At 34.5% G+C, this 21785-nt stretch overlaps 2 protein-coding genes and 2 pseudogenes across 4 annotated transcripts; 3 read left to right on the top strand and 1 right to left on the bottom strand.

Moving 5' to 3' along the window:
- Positions 1–980: 980 nt before the first annotated feature.
- Positions 981–20675, top strand: LOC120156906 (mitochondrial amidoxime reducing component 2-like). 3 transcript variants are annotated; one of them, XM_039168175.1, is made up of 10 exons: positions 981–988; positions 10150–10154; positions 17268–17400; positions 18118–18267; positions 19073–19249; positions 19462–19550; positions 19656–19720; positions 19944–20046; positions 20197–20307; positions 20411–20675. In XM_039168175.1, exons 3-10 carry the CDS (start codon positions 17280–17282, stop codon positions 20534–20536), a joined length of 942 nt encoding a protein of 313 aa, XP_039024106.1. In that variant the 5' UTR covers positions 981–988; positions 10150–10154; positions 17268–17279; the 3' UTR covers positions 20537–20675. The 3 variants fall into 3 exon arrangements, with proteins under 3 accessions (XP_039024106.1, XP_039024108.1, XP_039024107.1); XM_039168177.1 differs by lacking the exons at positions 981–988; positions 10150–10154 and adding exons at positions 14692–14706; positions 17213–17227 and having other exon boundaries at positions 17269–17400; XM_039168176.1 differs by lacking the exons at positions 981–988; positions 10150–10154 and adding an exon at positions 14692–14706 and having other exon boundaries at positions 17269–17400.
- On the bottom strand, positions 2642–6032 carry LOC120156909 (annotated as a pseudogene).
- LOC120157267 lies at positions 7521–8597 on the top strand (annotated as a pseudogene).
- LOC120156908 lies at positions 13245–14676 on the top strand. Its single transcript, XM_039168178.1, has 5 exons — positions 13245–13463; positions 13556–13605; positions 13697–13766; positions 14294–14346; positions 14456–14676. Exons 1-5 carry the CDS (start codon positions 13400–13402, stop codon positions 14651–14653), a joined length of 435 nt encoding a protein of 144 aa, XP_039024109.1. The 5' UTR covers positions 13245–13399; the 3' UTR covers positions 14654–14676.
- Positions 20676–21785: the final 1110 nt, after the last annotated feature.

The following is a 21785-nucleotide window of genomic DNA, read 5'->3' as shown; positions in this document are numbered from 1 at the left end:
TAAACAGTATTCATATGCAGTCATTAAAACCATATGTGCGTCTGTAACGGGAATTAATCCCTGCATAATAATCCCTGCGAAAGAATCTCTGCATATAGACAGAAACATAAGATCCGGCTAAATTTAAAAGAGGAAACATGAAGAGAATGATACACAGAAGTCAACGTTAGCAAGCCCAGTTCTAATCCTTCATAAATACCAATAACAGAAACGTATAAAAAGTATAAGTCATGGAAAATACTACAAAAACATTAAAAGAAGACAGAGATGATACACCCTATAGATGTGACCCACACTACTCGACTACCCTAGTCTTTAGCCTCCATATTTTCCTATCAGAGGTCATGTCTTCGGTAAGGGCTAAATCCCTCAAATCAGATCTCAAGCAGTCTTCCCACTTTCGCCTTGGTCGTCCTTTCCTTCTGGCACCGTCGACTGTAATCGACTCTACCCTCCTGACCGCATCCGACGGTAGTCGCCTAAGGACATGCCCAAACCACCGTAGTCTTCCCTCCCTCAATTTTTCAGAAACAGACACCACCCCAAGGACATCCTAATAGTAGAGTTTGTCGTCATATCCCTCAGAGTCCTACCACATGTCCATCGAAGCATTCTCATTTCTGCGGCCTCAATCCTCCTTACGTGATCCTTCTTGGTTGCCCAACATTCTGATCCATACAACAGCGCTGGTCTTATTGCCATTCTATAAAATTTTCCCTTAAGTTTTAGAGGGACCTTCTTGTCATACAGAACTCCAGTAGCGGCCCTCCACTTTAGCCATCCCGCCTTTATACGGTGTGTAACGTCATCATCTACACCCCCATCTTTATGTATCATAGACCCTAGGTACTTGAAACAATCCTTTGAGGGGAGAACGTGTCCTTCTATGCATACTTCTACATCTTCATCATTTTGGTTCCCATTGAAGTTTGAACATAAATACTCTGTCTTTTCAATATTGATCCTTAAACCTTTTTCTTCCAAAGCAGTCTTCCAGGTAGCCAGTCTACTATTCAACTCAGATTTTGTTTCAGCAACTAAGACAATGTCGTCAGCGAAAAGCATACACCATGGTACACCGTCTGGTGTCGCACAATAGATGTCGTCCATAATCAAGGCGAAGAGGTAAGGGCTAAGAGCCGACCCCTGGTGGAGTCCGATTTCCACCGGGAATGCCTCGGTGTCGCCAACTGTAGTCCTGACGTAAGTAGTAGATCTACAGTACATATCACGAATCGCCCAGATATAAGCAGTTGGGATCCGTCTCGTTTCCAAAGTCTTCCAGATCGTATCGCGGGGAACACTATCATAAGCCTTCTCAAGGTCAATGAACGCCATGTGAAGATCTCTAGACTTTTCCCTATATTTCTCCATAAGCCGTCGAAGTAGATGAATCGCCTCCGTGGTAGACCTGCCTGGCATAAAGCCAAATTGGTTTTCCGAAACCCTAGTAACTTGTCTCAACCTAGCCTCTATCACCCTTTCCCATAGCTTCATGGTATGACTGAGGAGTTTAATACCTCTGTAGTTACCACAACGTTGGGGATCTCCTTTATTTTTATAGATTGGTATCACCGTAGACTCTCTCCACTCCTCTGGCATCTTGGCAGTCTCTAAAATAATATTAAAGATGTTGGTCAACCACTTAACTCCCTCTTCTCCTAGGGCCAACCACACAGTGATAGGAATTTGATCAGGACCGACAGCTTTGTCCCTTCCCATCTTTCTAAGAGCCATTTTGACTTCCTCAAACCCAATCCTACTTGTAAATTATTTTTCAATGAGGATATATTTAAAAATAACAATAATTATTTAAAAATGACATTAAATAAAAATTAAAATATAAAAAACTCAAATAAAATCTGATTGAATTTAAACTTAAAATATTACATCTAATATTGATCAAACTTGTGATATAATAAAGAAGCCATCACTTAAATCCTTATTAAGTCCTAAAATCAATCCCGAATAATCCTCCATTTCCTGTTATAGAAAATATATATTACATCTGAATCAAATCCATTGGAGTACGTGATAATTCAAGTAAAGAACAGAATTAAGGGAAAAGGAAAGTCCCCAACGAACATCTACACGTGCACGAAAAGGCAGACTCACGTGGAGAGGGATCCAATTGAAAGCCAAAGGGTGTCTTCAACGGACACAATGGTTCCTCTTCTATTGAATAAGTCAGGTGGTCAAAAGGCAAAGGTCCTGCGCATCAATATAATATAACCATTTAGGGGTAACTAGGCGCGCTGCGGAAGAAGAAACCCAGAGTGCACCGGCATGCAAACCGCACGAGGGGTCATTTCTCTGACCCAACTGCCCTTTTCATTTTACACGTGTGACTGAATCACTCGCAGCAACTTTGTTCAGCGTCAGAGAAAAAATATGTTTTTTATTTATGATTTTTTTTAATATTAGTGAAAAAAATCCAGTTTTTATATGGTTCGTACAATCCTAGCGTTGTTACCAAAGCCTAGCTCACGTGCAATGCTGCTTTCTTTTTCTTACAGCAACTGCTACTTTTTTTAAAGCATTCAAAAGGTGGTGAGTGTATCTGAATGTGAGAATCTATTTCATTATATGTTCATTATCAAGTATACTAATGAAGTGTTCACACAATCATCAGTTCAGCAGGCAATATTTATATTGCATTAACCTCGTAAGACAAATCAATATGGATCATAATAGATGTTGCACAAAAGAAAAAGAGCATTCGAATGATCCAATCCAGCTTCAAGGCTTCTGAGCAGAAAACACAATGAAAGATCGCTGAACCTTCTTTGAATAGTTCATAAGACCCGAATTTGTCCATAATTCCTCTATCTCCTCCTCTGTAAGGTAGTTATAACTTTGCATAACTCTCTGCAACAAATATGAAAGGTAAGAACAATGTCTGATAGAACTCCTGGTACTGCAACAGCATTATGCGTTACGATGCACGGAAGGCAGACATCAACATACCAGTTCGGGTTTTATTTTCGCATATGTAGGGGATGTTATTTATAGTTAGGACAGAGAGAAACAACAATACATATATCAGCAAAAGTGAACGGAGAAATAAAATGAGACGGGGTTGTAAAATGCAGCATGATTAAACACTCGGTTTAGAAAATGCTAAAATGTTTTAGAAATGATTAAACACTGTACTTTACCTCTCTGAAAGGTCTTACTAACCAGGGGGTAGAAGAAGTATAGCGAAGAAAAGTGCTTCCAACAAGGACTCCGCCACTTCTCAATATACGACTAATTAGCAAGTGGCCGTCTAAGAAGTTCTTTCTAACTCAGAGAAAAGTCCTGAGAGCTATAGCCATACACTGAAAAAAAGTAAAATTGCACTGTAGTAGCATGCCATGTAAAGAACATTATCAAGATGTTTAATAATCTTAAACTCCAGTTGTGAGGATTTTTCACAGCTCCGTCTACGAGACAAATGAATTCAAAGATGCTTATTGAGTTGATTCTTTTCTCCAGATTAGACCTGCAAATGAATTCTAGGAAAACTATGCCCAACCAAACCAGTTTTATGGACAAACAAACTAAGACAGAAGAAAATAACAAATTCCGTTTATGTATACGGAGGTGTCAAACCAAGAATGTTATGGGAGATCTGCAAGGCGATGTTTCAGGAAGAATGCACATAAAAGACAGAAAATAATGCTTACGGCATTGGAAGGAGATGGCCAGCAATGCAAAGCAGCACCAGCATGTACAGCATCAATAGAACCGGATGAGAACGGAAGCCTGGAAACATCAGCCCTGACAAGAGCAATATTGCTGCAAATTCCAGTGAAGTATTGATCAGTTCTTGGCATGAGACGAAATATAAACCTTCACTGATATCTGCAATAACTGCTTCAACGTTAAAATTAAAGCAACAAAGATAATTACCTAGCTGAAACAGACGCATCTTGCTTAATGAATCATTACATTGCCGAAGCATGTTTTCAGAAAAATCCAGTGCAATAACACCAGAATATGTCCCCAATTTGGCAATTTTTCGAGAAAACAAACTACTTCCACGGCCAACATCCACTAAAGTATCATCTTCTGCAGGTTTAAAGTACTCCTGAGCCATTCTGAACTTCATTATTTTGGAAACATAAAGTTAGACAAAACCAGAAACATCACAAACTCAACAAATAAGCCATACAATATAAGGATTTCGGAGATAATCCACAGACAAAATACCTCTTCATCAGCCCCAGGAAAGCCACTTAGATTAAAATTTTGACGCCAGCCTCTTTCATAGAGAAATGATACCAAAGGACTCCTAGCAAGGATGAAAGCACAATCTAGTGAAAAAATACATTTGCATACACAAAAACTAGTTATGCCACAAAATTTAATGGTTGGAGGTGTATTATGATACAGTTATCATTCTTGTAGTAGTAGCATGTGAATTGTTTCAGGACTAGTAATATCTTGTTATCTCATTTAAAACAGTAGCGTCATGTATTGGAATCAAACAAGTTTATTCTGATATATAGAATTAACCTACTAACTTAATTGTGATTTAGTTCAATCAAGAAATTAATAACGGATAATAAGCATGGTGAGTTAGTGACTCAAATGATAGATTTAGGCTCGATTGGTTGTTGCTTGTATCACTTGCCTTTTACATTTAATTTGAAGCAGAAAGTAAAATATGCGTAAATGCATACATAAAGTAAATACAGACTTGAAAGTAGACTCCAAATCTCTACGAATGTTTCGAGAATTGTTACAAAGTCATCTTTGTTCCAATGTGATCAAATTTCTCCAATATTTTTGGAGCTTGGGCACTAATTCATTTTTTCACTCACGAAATGCTGTTCATCTCTCTAGCTTAATCAGATTCGAAAAGATATACTAATCCCGGGATTTCAATTGCATGTTAACCTAAATCTTAAGACAGAACACTGAAATAGATCTGTGTGAAGGTGTCAAGTGTAAATCCATGTAATATATATTAGCTAGGCATACCGGAATAGCTCAGTCCGAACTGGTTTGACTTCAGTGTAGCTTCTCAGTCCAGCAGTGACAGTCAGGTCCAGATATACATCTTTACTTGAGTATGACTTGCTGCATTTCTTACACTTGACTCCAGACCGGTAGATAGCATCCCTGCAAGTTTTGCAAATCCATTAGATTGTCAAACAATAATGATCAAAAGATCAAGTATTCTAACTTACACGTTTAAACCTGGAGGGCCTTTTCTTATCAGTGGTTCATAGCACACAGGGCAAGAAAACAACTCAGTTTCCACTGTTTGATTTTTCTGATTTCTTAAATATTGAAAAGAAAATATAACTTTTATTAATCCTAACGTAGAACCAAAACAAGGCATCTGACTTTTCTATGGAACACTTATGTTATACATTTTAAGCAGTATAAAGTCAACATAAGGTTCAGCTGGGACACTTCTGCAGAACAGGGAAGTAGTAACAAGGATTCAAGACAACCAGTTGGGTGAAAAAGAACAAAAAGATGATCCAACATGGCCAGAGTACAGGCCAACCACAAACTACTGAATTCAGTAATTAACAACAGTAGCATGGTTTTTTCAGCACAAAAAAAGTAATTAGCAACTTAAACTTTCATTAATCAATCCAAGCTTTTCAATTACTACAAAATTCTGGCTTTTTATCTGTCACGATGATTCAAGTTGCTCAAAACTAGTAATAATTCAACCGAATAAAAAAATAAAAGAATTTAACGAATCCACAGCGACAGCGGAGCTCGCCCGAACAGTGAAGCGGAAGGGTTGGGAAGAGAAATGGAGGGAAGAACGTAACGGCAACTGATGAGAAAAAGAAGGGTACTCCGGGAACAGAGACTTGGGAAGAGGACAAAGAGAGGGAGGAGCAATCGCCATTAAAGGGACAGGAAATGGAGAGGTTGACTCACCGATTCGCTGGAAATGCGGTTTATGCAAAGTTTGGCGCTTCGGGTATTTTAATATGCAGATGTGTTCGTCGGTTTGTGTTTAACTTTCCTGTGGAATTAGCAGCAGAAACGTCAGCAACCACGGGAGATGATAACCTCCCTTACTAAAAAAATACCAAGTGGAAAATCTCCATGGGAGATATACAAACTAATTTATGACTAATAATAGTCCACATCAACCATTTTCATTTTCACCAAATAACTGAGTTTGTGTTCTACAAAGATGGGTAAATATATATTTCGGTATGTGATTCTGATTTAAGTTTCATTTGATACTAAAGTTTTTTCAAAAAAGCCAAGTGTCTAAATTTGTCTTTTTCCTGTTTAAATTTATATTTAAGTTTGATTTCATAGTTCAATTTGGTCCCAAAAAAAAAAGATGCGAATTGGATAAAAAAGAATATTAGGTAAATATATTTTAACCCCATAGTTCAATTTTTTAGGGTTATATTTCAAAACTTGAGTTTAACTTTAGAGGCAATGGCGGAGTTAAAAATTTTATTTTAGGGTTTTAAATGTAGAGAATATTTATTTTGGGTATTAAAATTAAAAATTGTATAAAAAAGGATTTTAAGTGGATGAAAATAAATAGTGGGTGTCAGTTTATATTTAAAGGTACTCGTAACTTTTTTTAAAAAATATATATTTATTTTATTTTTAAATGTTTTTATATTAAATTTATAAAACAATTATTTTTCAAAAAATATCGGGGTGTCAAAGACACTCCTTGTAATACACCGACTCTCCTTCAAAAAAAATAATACACTGACTCGTTTTAAGGTACATCATAGTATTGAAAGTTTATTTTATTCAATAACACATTTGAACTTAATTTTTCTATTCAAATTAATACCAAAACTTTACTTTTTGATCTAAATTAAAACTTAAAATGAATAATTTATTTGAATCGATATAAATAATGAAGTCAAAATTAAATATCAGTCTAAATCTAATTCATCATATTTAAGTACCTAATTATATAAAAAATATTAAAACAATTTAAATATAAAATTACACCTCGAATCTAAATTTAGGTACCAAAATATATATTACCCGTTATAATAATGGGTAACTTTAATCACTTATTGTGCCCTATTAAAACTGTTTGTTATCAACTTTTAACTTTAAATTATTATTATTTTTAAAAGTCTAAAATAATTATAAGATAATATTATATATATATATATATTCTACAGACGAAATTATTGAAATCTGAGATCTCTAGTGAGAATAATACTCCCTTTAATCATCATTTAGACCACTTGATGGGTTCAACTCTGAATTATCATTATTTAAAATTTATTATTATAAAATATATTTAATAAACTTTTAATGAAATAATTTTTAAATATGTATTTTATAAAATTTAATTGTTTAAAATAGTTATAATAAAATAACTTTTAAAAAGTCAAACAAGAAGTATTTTATTTAAATCGGGAACACGATAGGGCTGAGCTTGCATCCTACAAAAACCTCACACAACGGATATGAAAACATATGGCCGCTACCATAAGAAACTTTGATGACAAAACTGAAACCAAAATAACAGAATCTAATTATAAAGACTGCATTCGCACCATAACAGCTCCATGGCTACTCCCATTAATCATTTACCTCCCTTCTCTCCTTCACTCATGGCAACTTTGCCTGTTTCCCACTTCACTCGACAAAGAGGACAGCTTGCAACCTCAGTTTCCTTCTATCCTTCTGGAAATTTCGACCTCTCCTTATCGGGTGAAGATGATGGTAAGAATCTGAATTCCATTAGTAAACTTTGTTCCATGCTAATTTCAGAGTCGCTTTCATTTTCTGTTCCCACTTAAGCTTAATCTCGAATAAACAAATGAACAAGAATTTCATAGCTGTAAAAACTTACCCAGGTTTCTGGAATTTGGAAAAACAGAGACGTGTTTAGGAATATGAAAGTAGATAAAGCTGTTCAAGAATAGAACTGGAAACTCATGCATCTGAAACTGTTTCTTCACAGATTCCCCTCGAGTAGAGTGAAGGCCGGTTTGAAGTAATTATTGATAATGATGCAATTAGCCGGCTTGATTTGTCCCCATTTCAGAATACTACTGTAATTACTTCACCTTTATCTGGTATGGATCATTAAAAGAAGACCCATTTTTCCTTTAATTTCGATCAGGTTGTTTGATTAATGAATGATGGCGCTATTGTTTCCAGGTGAACCAAAAGAGTTTCTGGAGAAGACAATTGGAATTAAAATTAAATATACAAGAGACGATCCACGAGAACTGTCTGAATTTCCTGATATAAGTTTATTGTTTCCCGTGTTGTTGGACTGGCGAGCTGGGGAATTAGCTCGTTATGCTGCCATGTTAGTCCCCCACCAAGTACCATACAGGATTGAAATGCACCATCTAATTATTTGATTGATGCAAGAAAGTTTTTCCATGGGCTAACAATTTGTTGGCAGGAGAATGGGGTTTGTATTTAATCCCAAGGCCTTGGAATTGTTCATCGTGAAGGTGTTCGTTGTGTATTCTTGGCTTAAACAACATGGCATTCCAAAACCCAGATTGAAAACGACTGACATGGCTAGGATGCTTGGATTTGGGATTGGAGATGAACTTTTTGACTTGATTCGTCGTACAATTGACAAAGGCATTCTTCAGCTATGTGCTACTACTTCAGCCGCCTGAACCATTGCCCTTGTATGTTCCAAAGAAATATAAATTCTGCTTTTAACCTTGTGGTCGTGGGATCGAGTCCCATTGAGGGCAATTCATAACGTAGGTATTCTATGTAAGCTGCTCTCAACCTGAATTGGGGGCAGCCTACTACCCTACCTCCCCTTACCCTATTACATATGAAAATTGGGTTAGCTAATTTACACATTTGCGCATTCCGTGCTTTGGCAATGCTATTAAAGGGCTTGAACTGCAAGTCACTCATCTAACCATAATGGCCTGCTAAAATAGTATTGGACCAGGCCTGAATCTACCGGCATTTTTTAAAAAAGAAAATAATCAATTGCCTCACATATCCTCAAACTATGAATCTCATTTTATATTGATACCTAAATATTTGAATATTCCAATTTCATCCATAAACTATGACCCTCATTTTGAATTAATCCTCAAACTTTTAAATATTCCAATTACATACCCAAACTATGACACTTATTCTAAATTAGTCCTTAAACTTTTGAACGTTTCAATTTCTTACCAAAATATTAGTATATGTTAATCACAACCCTATTAATAAAATTGTTAGGTCAAACTATATTATTATATGTTTGTAAAGTAAAATAAAATTTAGGTTAAACTATAGTTGAAACTAATTACACGTTTGGATGAATTTGGGGATGAAATTGGAAGATTAAAAAGTTTGAAGATTAATTTATAATAAGAGTCCTAGTTTATGGATGAAATTGGAATTTTCAAAATTTTGAGGATTAATTTATAATGAATCATAGTTTGTGATGAAATTGAAATATTCAAAAGCTTAAGGATCAATTTAGAATGGAGGTCATATTTTAAGAATGTGTTTTCAAATAACTTAAAAACAAAATAATTAAGTTAAAAGTGTGTTTATTTATTTATTTGGCATAAACAATTGACCGAGACAATCACATAGGTTCTGCCACCCAACACAATTTATATTGCCGTCCAAGGACATGAACCGTGCCAGGTGGTGGGATTCATTACCTGTTCAGTACAATTTAGTCCTATAAGACGGCAGCGAATTTAGAAATTTAAGAATAAATGTTTAAATTTATGATATTTTTTAAAAATAACGTATATGTATTATTTTAACTTTTTTTTACAATTAAATTAAATTTAAACATTTTCTAAAATAATAAGGAAGCATTTAATCCTCTAAGAGAGATTAAATGATGCGATTAACCGATACAATGAAACATCTATTAACCTCGTTTAAGAACGACCAAAAAGGGAGACTTAAAATTTGTGTTTCCAACAAAGGCCATGTACAAAGCAATTGGATCGTGTCGGCGGTAGGTGCATTCATCGGCAACCTTCCCCGGAGCGCTAACGCCATATTGTAACAAGGTTGAGACTCAAGAGGATGGGCTCACATATAAGGGCTAAGCTCACGCCGCTCCATGTGAGAATTAATGCAGGACAAAACACGTGAACTTGCATGGGGGAAATACTAGGTATGGGAAGACGTAGAAAGTAACAATAAACCGATATATAATATGGACATGAGAGATTAATTCCAACATGGAAGAAAGATTGCTTTTGGTGCAACGCTTTGGAATGGTGAGACAAATGTCGCCAAATTGGCAGTGCAATGCTTATATATATCGATCAAGGATTCGTTTAAATTGTGTTGTCTTTTTGGACCAAAAAAGAAGTTGAGTTGCCACTATTACCGGTGGATGACCTTGTTCGTTGGCCAAGCTTGAAGGGGGTTCGGTTAATTGTAACTATTGTTACAGTAGGTACTGGTAACAATTAGATAAGATCATCTGGTGTTTGTGTAATTCGGAAACTAAAGCTTTCGTCTAACTAATATTTGATTTAGTAAATATTCTCTCGAGAGTCGCACCGCCAAATGACAACTCTTGGACAGAATAGTGTTAATGGATTTAAATAATATTCGCGGTTGCGTTTTCGGTCGCGTTACGTTTATCACGTTTGTGGACATAACTAATGTCATTGCGGGTGTCGCGGTCATGATTTTTTTTTAAATGTCGCACAATTTACCTTAAAATAACTAAATTAAATATAATTTAAATTTAAATTTAAAATTTAAATTACAGGAATTTAGACTACTGAAATTAAGACTAAATTAAATAAAAATTAAAGTTTATATTTTAAACTAATGATTAAATTATAAATTCTAAAAGGTGAAAGGATGTCAAATTAATATATCATTTAAATTATATTTAAAAATAAAAAATAAAACAAATGTGACAACTCTCCCTCCCTCCTCCTTCCTCCACCTTTCATTGTCTGAAACAAAAAAAAATGCTATCACTCTCAACTCTCCGTCCCCCACCCCGACCTTCGTTATTTTTAAACAAAAAAAAAGTTTCAAGTTTTATCTTTTACAAAGTGGAAGCCCATCGTTATTGCTCAACTTCTTCACCAGCGGAGAAGCTCGACGGCGCACATAAGGTTTCGGTTTTGCCTTTTTTTTTCATAGTAGCAGTAGATAATGGTAATAGTGTCTCGTTATCGACGCTATACACTATTACACGTTAAATTACGGGCGCAACTAACTGTTATTTACGTGATCTCGTTACCCACCATAATTTTCTCGAATATTGATTTCAAACGATAACACTACCGCGAAATAACAGCCGTTATTACAGTTGCGTTCTGCTATTTGAATCTGATAGTGTCGAATATGTTTTGCTGTTGGCCTAAGTGAAAACATGCAACGTGAACTGGCTATACCCACGTGGCCCAATCACCTGCCATGTAATCCTTTGTGGTCCCGTGAATGTAGACTTCCTCGTGGAGTGGCCGCACTAGGTACTTATGAGCCGATTGCATGTTGAGTAGTGCTCAACTCATACTTGTTAAAATGTTATATTGGTCAACTCGACTAGTTAGCTCGTTGCTTGGTAAACTCGTTATTTGTTAAATTCATTGTTCGTCTCGTTATTCGTTAAACTCATCAAAATTTTTATTTTATTTTTATAATTATAAGTAAAATCTACTAAACGATGTATAATTTAAGATAAATATAAATTAATAAATTTAATCTAAAATTATCGAAAGAATGTATGAAGTAATTTTAAAATTTAAACTCCAAAATAACAATCTATATATATATATATAATAATTTAAGGTTTAATTCTGGGTGTAGTAAAATAATAATTATTAATTAATATTTAGTATTTCTTTATTTTTATTAGAAAATTAAGGTTAGTAATTTATCATTTTTCATTATCTATAAATAAATTAATAATTTTTAAAAATAATTATTAAAATTTAATAGCTGCTCGTGAATTTATCGAGTTAAGTTAATCTTTTTTCGACTCAACTCATTAAAATCTAGAATCAAACTAATTCGAATCAAATTTTAACCTAATTTTAATCAATTCTAGTTCGAGTTACTAAAATCATTAAGAACTCCTAATTGGGCAGCTAAAGACAAAACTGCTCTGTCAATACAAGGGGTGACTTTAACCCTTCTCTGTCACCGTCACATTCAATCTCCTTGTTTCCTGTGACACGTGGAAATTGGCCCGCCTTTTCTCCCCCAAATGCTAACCGTCCAACCTATAATTAATCCAGTTCACTCAAATCTCAAATTTAATCATTTTTATTTAAATTTTATTAAAATATCTAAAATCGGTATAATTTAATTAATATTATTATCAATATAATATATAAAATATTAAATTAACTACATTAAAATAATTAGAATCTTATGATTCGTATTACAGGAGATATTTAAATGATATAAATCTAGTATTAAAAATTAAAAGTGTAAAATTTATTTTAAAATAATTACGATTCAATCATTCAGTAAAAAATCACTCCTGTATATCTGATTTGATTACTCATTTAAATGGAATGTCCCCTCCTCCCCCACCCGCCATTTTTATAGCTTTCGTCAAGAGCTGACTTTACCTTAAGAGGTGACACCAGAGCTTAAAATGTAACGACACAATATGCGCAATCAAACAAAATATATAGTACATACAGTTGTCTAATCACGAAAATTAATTTTTTTTCTATTGCCATAAATTTGAATTGATATCGTGTTAATTTGTGAGACATTAACTCAGCCAGGCATGTTAATAATAGGATAGATTTATTTTAATAATATATATTAAATATTCCTATATGAATATACTTATTTATTTAATACCACTGAACACTAACACCGGTTAGCGTTCTCCTAAAATTTATCATCTTTATTGGGTTTCATTTTGACATTCGAAAATTTAAAACCTGCCCCCATAAAGCCCTATGTGGGTCTGTGGTTATGTATCCTCCAACAAGACCCACACACAATCCGTGATTGAACTATGGGGCATTTGGGGTAAAGTTTATAATTTTGAACATTACAGCACTACAAATATTATTATTTCATGCACATAAAGTAAAAATAATATTTTATTAACAAACTTTTAATATTTATATATATGGTTTATGATTTTAGGGTTTAAAATTTAAAATTAAAGAATTGAGAATTAAAATTAAGGTTTAACATCATATAAAATATATCAGATAATATTTGAATAGATAATATATATATATATATATATTAAATTTCAAGTTGTTGAATATAGGAACATGAAGTGGGTCCTTACAGCGAAGTTGTAGTATAAATAAAGGCAGGCAGTTCCAGTGGTGTAGAAATTCATGAGGAGACTTGCATTCAAAGTTCCTTTCCTAATACAAAAAAGAAAAGAAAGAGAAACCAAAGATTGAAACTCAGATTTCTTTTACTGAACCTAAGAATTCCATCATATTTCTTAACAATTTATCTGCACTTTTGTTTTTTAGTCCTGCAAATGAGTCCTTCCGGTCTAGCAGTATCTTCTCTGGTGTTGTTGGTTGTCTTTTCTAGTGTTGAAGGTAAAATCCCACAATTCTTTCTCAATAACACAATAAAGCCTCCATTACTTATAAATTAAAGTCTGACATCTTATCTTCTTGTTTTTTTGAAGGGATTCGATCGGAGAAAAGTTTTAAACCATCATGGCATTCTAAATTGCATGTTGGTATCCAATTTCCTTCATTTTTTATGCATTCAGTTCAATATAATTTAAGGAGCTTTAAGATAAAGAAAGGACCTTGTTTTGATGCAGGAAGAAGCTTTGATGAAAAACAGTAATGGAGTTTTGGGAGATGTCATTTTCTGCAAAGGACATTGTACAGGTAACCAGAAGGGAAAAAAAATCACACCACTGGCACTGACTACCATGCATTCATTAAGATTACAGTGGACCAAGGATTTAACCTCCCCTAGGAACAGTTTTCTTCCATATTTTTTATTACCAGGGATAGATGAAGCTTCTCAAAACTGTGATTAATTCCTCTTTGTGTTGGATCAATTATATGTTATATGCAGGGACGGATACATGTTTTCATGTTAGGAGACAACCTTATAAAATTTTAAGTAGGAAATAACTTATTAAATTTTATGGGATAAAACACCTATATTTACAATAGGAAATGAAAAGAAAATATCTAAAATATATAGGAATTTGAAATTTTTAAGGGTGAGAGGACCGCTCCCACCCGCCTCCCTCTAAGTCCATCCGTGGTTATATGGAGCATTTTGTTAAAGAAATGCGTGGTGTAGAAATCGAACTTGCTGAAATGTCGATCAAAACTCTAGAAAAGTTCACCTTGTCTCTTACACCAACTGATACTCAACTTTTTCACATTCATTTTTTCTGCAGGAGACAGTAGGAAACTTATTACTGCAACTCCTGCATCTTCCACCAGTTCAAAGGTTGGTTAACATAGTAATTTATTTCTCGAACCTGGTATTTAGTCGATTGACTCTTCAAATTCCGACATTTGCAACTCTCTTTGACATTATGTTCTCTGCATGTATCCAGAGCGAAGACAGTGGAGATGACAAAGCTAGCACTACTTCAAAAGTCGAATTAGTGAACCGAGGAAATGGTGAACAGCAAGAGAAATTCCCTGTTGGTTCGCCGACAACTTCCGAGATCCATGACCAGTATGCGGACATCATGGAGATAGCTGAAATGGACTATTCCCAAGCCAGGAGAAAACCTCCAATACACAACTAAGAGTGTAGGGGGAAATCAGAGACAATATTTAAAAGAAGAAGAAGAAGCAAAAGTTTTCTAGGTAAGTAAAGGAATGAGAAATTTGACAGCTTTCCAGGAATGCTGCAGTGTTTTTAGGGTTAGAGAATGAGTCTTTGTATATATATAATATTGTATTTTATTTACTATCATATATACTAATCTGTTAAACCATCACTATTGAAGATTGAGTAATGATGCACCCTTTATGGAGGACTGTTTTATGTTTTACATTATTCATAGAATCAAAATCACTCGAATAACATAAAATATTTATGGATTTAATAACTGCGTTGGTTGGAGAATGATCTTAGATCTTAACAGGAGATGTCTCAATATGAAAAATGGGATCCGGACAGAATTTAATAAAAGTGTACAAATAAGCATAAAAAATGAGCAGAAATGTGGACATAATTTAATATAAGTGTACAAATAAGAATAAAAAAAGTGCAGAAATGGAGGACCACCTAAGATTTTCAATGAAAATAGGGCAGTCTTAAATGAGAGTAGGTATGGAGCCTTATCTGTAAATCGGCCTGGTGTGTTTTCTCTACTCATATATTGAACCATACATGGATTTCGGGCTAGACCCACCATGTTTCACTTATTGATTATGGTGTTCGAGTGGTCAGTGGTCACCCTTACATGTGGGCTTATATGTTGGGGACTCAAGAGCCAAGATTTTGGTGGACCATGCATATGAGGTGTGGTCTCTTCAACATGATTCGGGAGCATATTTACTCTCAACTGATACATTCTAATGGATGTGTTCACCCCATCTTAAATGCCTCAAGCGCTCTCAGTAGGATAGCTATATTTAACACAACTGTTTCTGTTTACCCCATCTTTTATGTATTCTAATATTTTTTTCATGCATAAAAGATCATAATTGAGACAGACAAATCCATATACAAAAATTCGTTATAAAATTTTAGGTAAAGTACACAAATGGTCCTTTGGTTATAGGATACTACTTTGTTGAGTCCCCTTACTATTAAAAGTTATAAAATTGTCCCCCGACTATAGAGAGTTGCTTTGTTGAGTCCATCGACTATTGAAAGTTACAAAATAATAACCCGACTATTCATTATGTTTCAAACTAGTCATTTTCCATTAAAAATTAACGATAATATGAGTTGGACGTTAACTTGTTGACTGTCCGAAAGCTTGCAGAATCCAAATTCCTTTAAAAATGATGTGCCAAGATATTTTCATGGTTTATGGTCGAGCATCTGCTACTTTTATTATGTTAACTAAAGTACGATAAAAAAATTACATCTGTTCGGATTTGAAATCGAAATTATTACTTCTAGAAACTATTCTGATCATCTAGAACATCAGTATAATTTACTTTATGTTTACTTTTTATGCCAACAGATTCTGTGCCAGAAGCAAGGAGGACACTTGAAACAGCAATCAAGTATTATATTCTGACATATACCTTACTTTTTTCTTCACATGTTCCTTAATTACAGTCCAAGTTGAAGTCCCTCTTACATTTTACATATGCAGGTACAGATTGCACCGGAAACTATTCATTGAGAAGGTTATCAAGGCTTTGGACATCTATGAAGAGCAGATATTGTTTTAGATTAGTTTTTAACTCGATCGGAATGTAGACAGATTAGCATATGTTGAAAAGCCAAGGAGGATGCTTATTAAAAAACATTACAGAACTATGGTCAGTATTTGGAACATGCTATGAATGCAGAAAATATCATGGTCTCCATTTGTTTGTTCGTGTTCTTCTCGTCCTCTGCGAGTATCTCAAGATTTAAAATAGGAAGTTGAATGAAGTTGTTGATGAAATCGTAACGGTATTACTGTAAAATTTTGGGGAAAGAATAATGGTGGAATGATGAAAAATGCAATGGCAAAGGCAGTGAGCCTCAGTTAAGTATTCCTCATCTTTCTGCCACCCTGCCTGTTATCGAATTTGTACTTTGGTTGGTATTTTTTTTATGATAATAAAGTTTAGTTAATGAGGGGAACACCTAAGACCCAATTAAGATTTATATAAGAATTTACAGAATGTTCACCAAAAGTGACAATGGTAGGATTCAAATTTGACCTTACAAACTCAAATTTCTAAATCACAACCACGTGTGCCAACACTCGTTGGCATATTTTGGTTGGTATTAAAGTTTATTTATATCTTTATAACATTTTATTATAATTAATAGAATCTTAATTCAAGCTCAAATGACTTAGGGACCTGTATTCAATTAAATTTTATTTATATCTATCGTACATTTAATATTAATTTTTATTTAGTTAGAAATAATATATGTATTTCTAGAAAAAAAAATAGGGGTCTGTTGTTTGTGATTCTCTGAGAATCATGGATTGTGAGGTAGTGGCGCCCAAATTGTAACGCGCATTCGAAAAGAAAAGTAAAGTACTTTTAGTAGGTAAAGGGTGTGGGCCTGCTCCTTGGGATTGAGGGCGGTCCACTCTTCTTATCCCAGTTTGGAAGTTCATTATAAAGGAAGTGCAATTCACGTTTTTGGTAGGGAATCCAGTTCAACAAGCCTGCTCTTAAAGAAAAAGAAGAAGGGTCTTCGCTTGCTTGGGAACTGAAGAATATCGTTGCCTGAAAGAAGAAGAGATGGAGAAGAGTGCATCATCAACCGGAACTGCTGCTGATGCTAAGATATCATCAATCTTTATCTATCCCATCAAATCATGCCGTGGAATCTCTGTCCCTCAAGCTCCCCTCACTCCTACTGGTTTTTTTCTTCTATTTCTTTGCATCTATGTCTTTGATGCTTTGAATTGTTTCCTCAACTTCAAGCTCCCCACTTTGGGTTTATTTCTCTTCTTCTCTGTATATTTTCTCCGAAGACCCGATACTTTTAACTGATTCTCCCTTTGATTTCCGTTCTTTATACTTACAGATTATTAGCCGGGTTGTTGTTATTTTATTGTGTTTCGCCTGTTAACACAAACGAACGTACTACTCTGCAATTCCAACTCTAATACTTGCGTGGAGAATTTGGTTTCTCTTTCTGTTTTTGGTGCCAAACCCAAATTTTACATCACTCCTATTCAGAGTTTTCAATGTGATCACTCGTTCATTACTCATTAGGTTAATCCAAATGACATTGGAAACAACAACAATGGATAAGGAAAGCGATTATTGTTTGAATCACTTTATTTTTCCTTTTTCTGTAATCTGGGGAATTATTAATAATTTTGTCACACTGCTTTGGGGTTTTCAACTTTATTTGCACATACCAACTTGCTGTCTTCTCCAAAAGTTTAAAAGAGTGTACGCAACTCTTAAAACACATTATTAGCAAGCTTTTAGAATCTTTTGAAATAAATAGTATAGTTATCTTAATTAGGCCTGTTCAAAGCTTCAACAATCTATCAATTTGTTCAATTTTTCTTTATGCAAGCAACAGTTATTTCTTTTTCACATGCGTCTGATGATGGATGTACAGGGTTTCGATGGGATCGGCAATGGCTCATTGTGAATCAGAAAGGGAGGGCATATACTCAAAGGGTTCAACCGAAGCTTGCTCTAATCGAGGTAAATCTGCCAAAGGAAGCTTTTTCAGAGGGTTGGGAGCCTACCAAGAACTCCTATATGGGTAAAACCAACTCATTATTATCCATGCCTGATTAGTTTTTAACAACTAAGATATTGCAAGTGATGAGTTGTATATTGCTCATTTGAAGTAGAATTGTGCTTTTACATGGCAATATTTGTTGTGATTTAATGTTTTAAAAACTGGCTTCACTATATTTTTTTCCTGGAACATCAACTAAATTAAACTTACCTTTAATCCTGAACTATTTCGTGTTTCTTACATGCTCCTTTTCTCTCCCTTTTAGTTAGTATGATGCTGGAGTCGATGAAAGATTTAAAGATGCCAATTGCCAAATCTTTCCTATTACCTGAGCTACACCATTTTTCTGCACCATAGCATCTCAACATATATATTGCGTGAGGCCGACAATCTAATCCCTAATTGTAGAAATCATAGTGTTTCATGTTCGTATAATCATTGGCTATCTAAGTTGACCATGTAAAAAAATCATTGAAATGATTTATCTAGATTTTGTGTAAATAGTAAAAAAGACCGATATCATCAATTTCTTTTGATTCTCCCATTGAGGTGTCAAGTTTGGTTCCCTTGTTCTTATCATGGAAACTCAGATTCTCTATATTAGGTGTGGTTAATTATTTGATATTGTTAATGTCCTACGCTGGTGCTGTGTGGTTCTATATTGTAAAGTTGTAATGCTATGCCCCTTCTCCTTAGCAGTATAGGGATGTTCTAAAGTTTTATCATTATTCTTTAATTTACCGTTGTCTAATGCTAGCAGATCACGACTGCCGTTAGAATTTTCAAGAGGTTTTCTGTCATGACCATTATTTACTTTCATTTGCAGAAATAAAAGCCCCTGGAATGGATTTACTCAAGATCTCACTTTGTAAACCACCACAAGTGGCAGATGGTGTTTCAGTTTGGGAATGGTCTGGCTCTGCTTTGGATGAGGGTGACGAGGCTTCAAAATGGTTTACAGATTATCTTGGGAAACCCAGTCGAATGGTTCGTTTTAATGCAGGTTGGTTTGGTTCAAATACATTTCGATCAATAGGACATTAAGTGCATTCATTTGGGTTTTAAAAGGGAAAGACAATGATATAATATTCTTGCTTGGTGTTATAAATGCTAGTATGCTACAACCATGTCGGCATAGTGCTGCATATTAAGATAGTTTTAGTCTCATATTTATATGGCCAACAATTTGGTTACAACATTATTTAATTAATGCAGCATCAGAAACTAGGCCTGTGGATCCTGAGTATGCGCAAGGGCATTTCGTAATGTTTTCCGATCAGTACCCATTCATGCTAATATCTCAGGTTGGCCAGCTTCAAAAATGATTTTCATTTTTGTTCCAACGGCGATGCTAACGATGATGATAATAAAGCTCAAACCTGATGTTGTAAGTACAATTTTTTTTGCAGGAATCTTTGGATGCACTGAACAAGCTTCTCAAGGAACCTGTACCAATTAATCGTTTCAGACCGAAGTATTTGTTTTTTCCTTTAGGCTCGTACCCTTAGTTTTTATTTAGCATGCTGCCATAAACAACACTTCCACAGGATTCACCTAATCCTTCAAATTCAGTATCTTAGTAGATTCCTCTCGTGATATTTCCAGTGGAAAACATGTATTTGACTCTTAAGTTCGATTACCTCTCCTTTTCTGTATTATTTATGAATTTTTTACTTCATTTACTTTGCTTGTGATAGCATCCTTGTTGTCGGTTGTGAGCCGTTTTCCGAAGACCTGTGGACAGAGATTAAGATTAGCCAATTTTCATTTCAAGGTGTGAAACTATGCTCCCGCTGTAAGGTATGAAGCTAATCTTCCTGCATTTTCAGCTTATTTCCTGAAAAATTAATTTTCATTTCAAGTATCTTACGATTTTAATAACTACACGTGCTTAAGCATATTCTATCCTCAAATAGCTAAAAACTAAAAAGATGATTGTGCATTTATCAGGTACCTACAATCAACCAAGATACTGCAATTGCTGGACCGGAGCCTAATGAAACACTTATGAAATTCAGGTCGGATAAGGTTTTGCGACCGGACAAGAGGCAGCAAGGGAAGGTAAGATGTAAATTAAAAGCTATTCTGCTGCAATGCTTGTATCCTTCTAAGTACTGTCCGCATAAACGATCTGTATTTAACTATTTGTCCAATTATATGGCAGATCTACTTCGGCCAGAACTTGGTTTGCAAGGAAAGTCTAACTGAAGGGAAGGCAAAGATGGTTAAAGTGGGAGACCCTATATATGTCATCAAGAAAGTCTCCACTGCTGCCGAAGCATCTGCTTGAATGCTGATAGCATTATTTGAATAATAAGAGCCATGACTCCCGATATGAGACTTCGAATCGCGTTATCTAGTGATTCGAATAGGGTTATAAATAAACAGTTTTTGAACAAGTTCGAGTTTGGACTAGTAAACTTTTATACAAAAGTAAATTTTGCATGTTTCAGGTATTAAAAATGTTTCCGTAGGATTGGTCTACTTTTGGTAATTTCATCTCTTTCCCCACCCTATATTCGAATTTTTACACCTGAAAATTTTAAAAGTTTTTTTTTCTTTTCTATTAAGAAAAGAAAAGAAATATAGGGTAATGAACAACCAAAATGAACCACCTTTACCATCATCTCTAAAAGAGAAGTTGAAAACTTAACTTCGCCTCCTATAGCTGCGCCACCGCGACCATCATGATTACGATCGACAAATATTGATTGTGCCGACAACACCTCATCCTACCCCTACTTCAAGCCCCAAAGCATTTAAACATAAATGTCGTGATTTGATTAAGCGCATTGGATATGGTAATTCTATTCATCGTCGTAGTCTAAGCCATAATAAAAGCTATGATATCTGGCATAGGAGACGACGCTCGGTGGAATTCCAATATGATTACGCATAGGATTTGATGGATTTCCTAATAGAAATTTCATATCTAGACTGACACAATCTCCTTCATCAAATAGTGTTGGAAAAATCATGATTTATACGTAAAAAATTTCAATAAAGGATAAATAGATTAAATAAATAAATAAAATGCCTTGGCACTTTCATAGATAATTGTATTTTTTTTGGATGAATTTGGTTGAATTTATTATATATTACTTTAAGGTTAAATGCATTATTTAACTCTTTAAGTTGTATTTCACTAGCATTTTAATATCTATTTTGTTTAGTTTGATCTTTGAATTTTTCAATAATGATACACATAATTCATACTTATTTTTCATTGAAAAGTTATGTGGTATTCTAAGAACATGACATATGACTTCTTTTTAAAATAGTGATTTTTAAATAAAATTCAATATATATTATATATCACACTACTGCAGGTATTGGTGAGAACTGAGGTATCTTATTCCATAGTGTCTGTTGGAGCTTATAGAATAGAAGGAATAAGAGGGTATTGGATGAAATTTTTTCGAAGCGAGAAACAATGATGGATAAGAGCAATTGATTACCGGAGAATAGACGATTTGAAGGGACGAGTCACATGTTTCTGCTGCTACAAGATGAGAGTAATGGCTTGATACTGTGGAGAA

This window comes from Hibiscus syriacus, unplaced genomic scaffold (genome assembly GCF_006381635.1).
Source record: "Hibiscus syriacus cultivar Baekdansim isolate YM2019G1 unplaced genomic scaffold, ASM638163v2 tig00111238_pilon, whole genome shotgun sequence".
Classification (NCBI taxonomy): domain Eukaryota; kingdom Viridiplantae; phylum Streptophyta; class Magnoliopsida; order Malvales; family Malvaceae; genus Hibiscus; species Hibiscus syriacus.
This window is presented reverse-complemented; position numbering and strand designations above follow the sequence as displayed.

Coding starts and splice junctions, on each gene's coding strand:
- LOC120156908 (XM_039168178.1), top strand. CDS start 13,400: ATGAGTCCTTCCGGTCTAGCAGTATCTTCTCTGGTGTTGTTGGTTGTC. Junction 13,606..13,696: donor CATGGCATTCTAAATTGCAT/GTTGGTATCCAA, acceptor GTTTTGATGCAG/GAAGAAGCTTTGATGAAAAA. Junction 13,767..14,293: donor CTGCAAAGGACATTGTACAG/GTAACCAGAAGG, acceptor TTTTTTCTGCAG/GAGACAGTAGGAAACTTATT.
- LOC120156906 (XM_039168175.1), top strand. CDS start 17,280: ATGGAGAAGAGTGCATCATCAACCGGAACTGCTGCTGATGCTAAGATA. Junction 19,250..19,461: donor AATGGTTCGTTTTAATGCAG/GTTGGTTTGGTT, acceptor TAATTAATGCAG/CATCAGAAACTAGGCCTGTG. Junction 19,551..19,655: donor CATTCATGCTAATATCTCAG/GTTGGCCAGCTT, acceptor TTTTTTTTGCAG/GAATCTTTGGATGCACTGAA.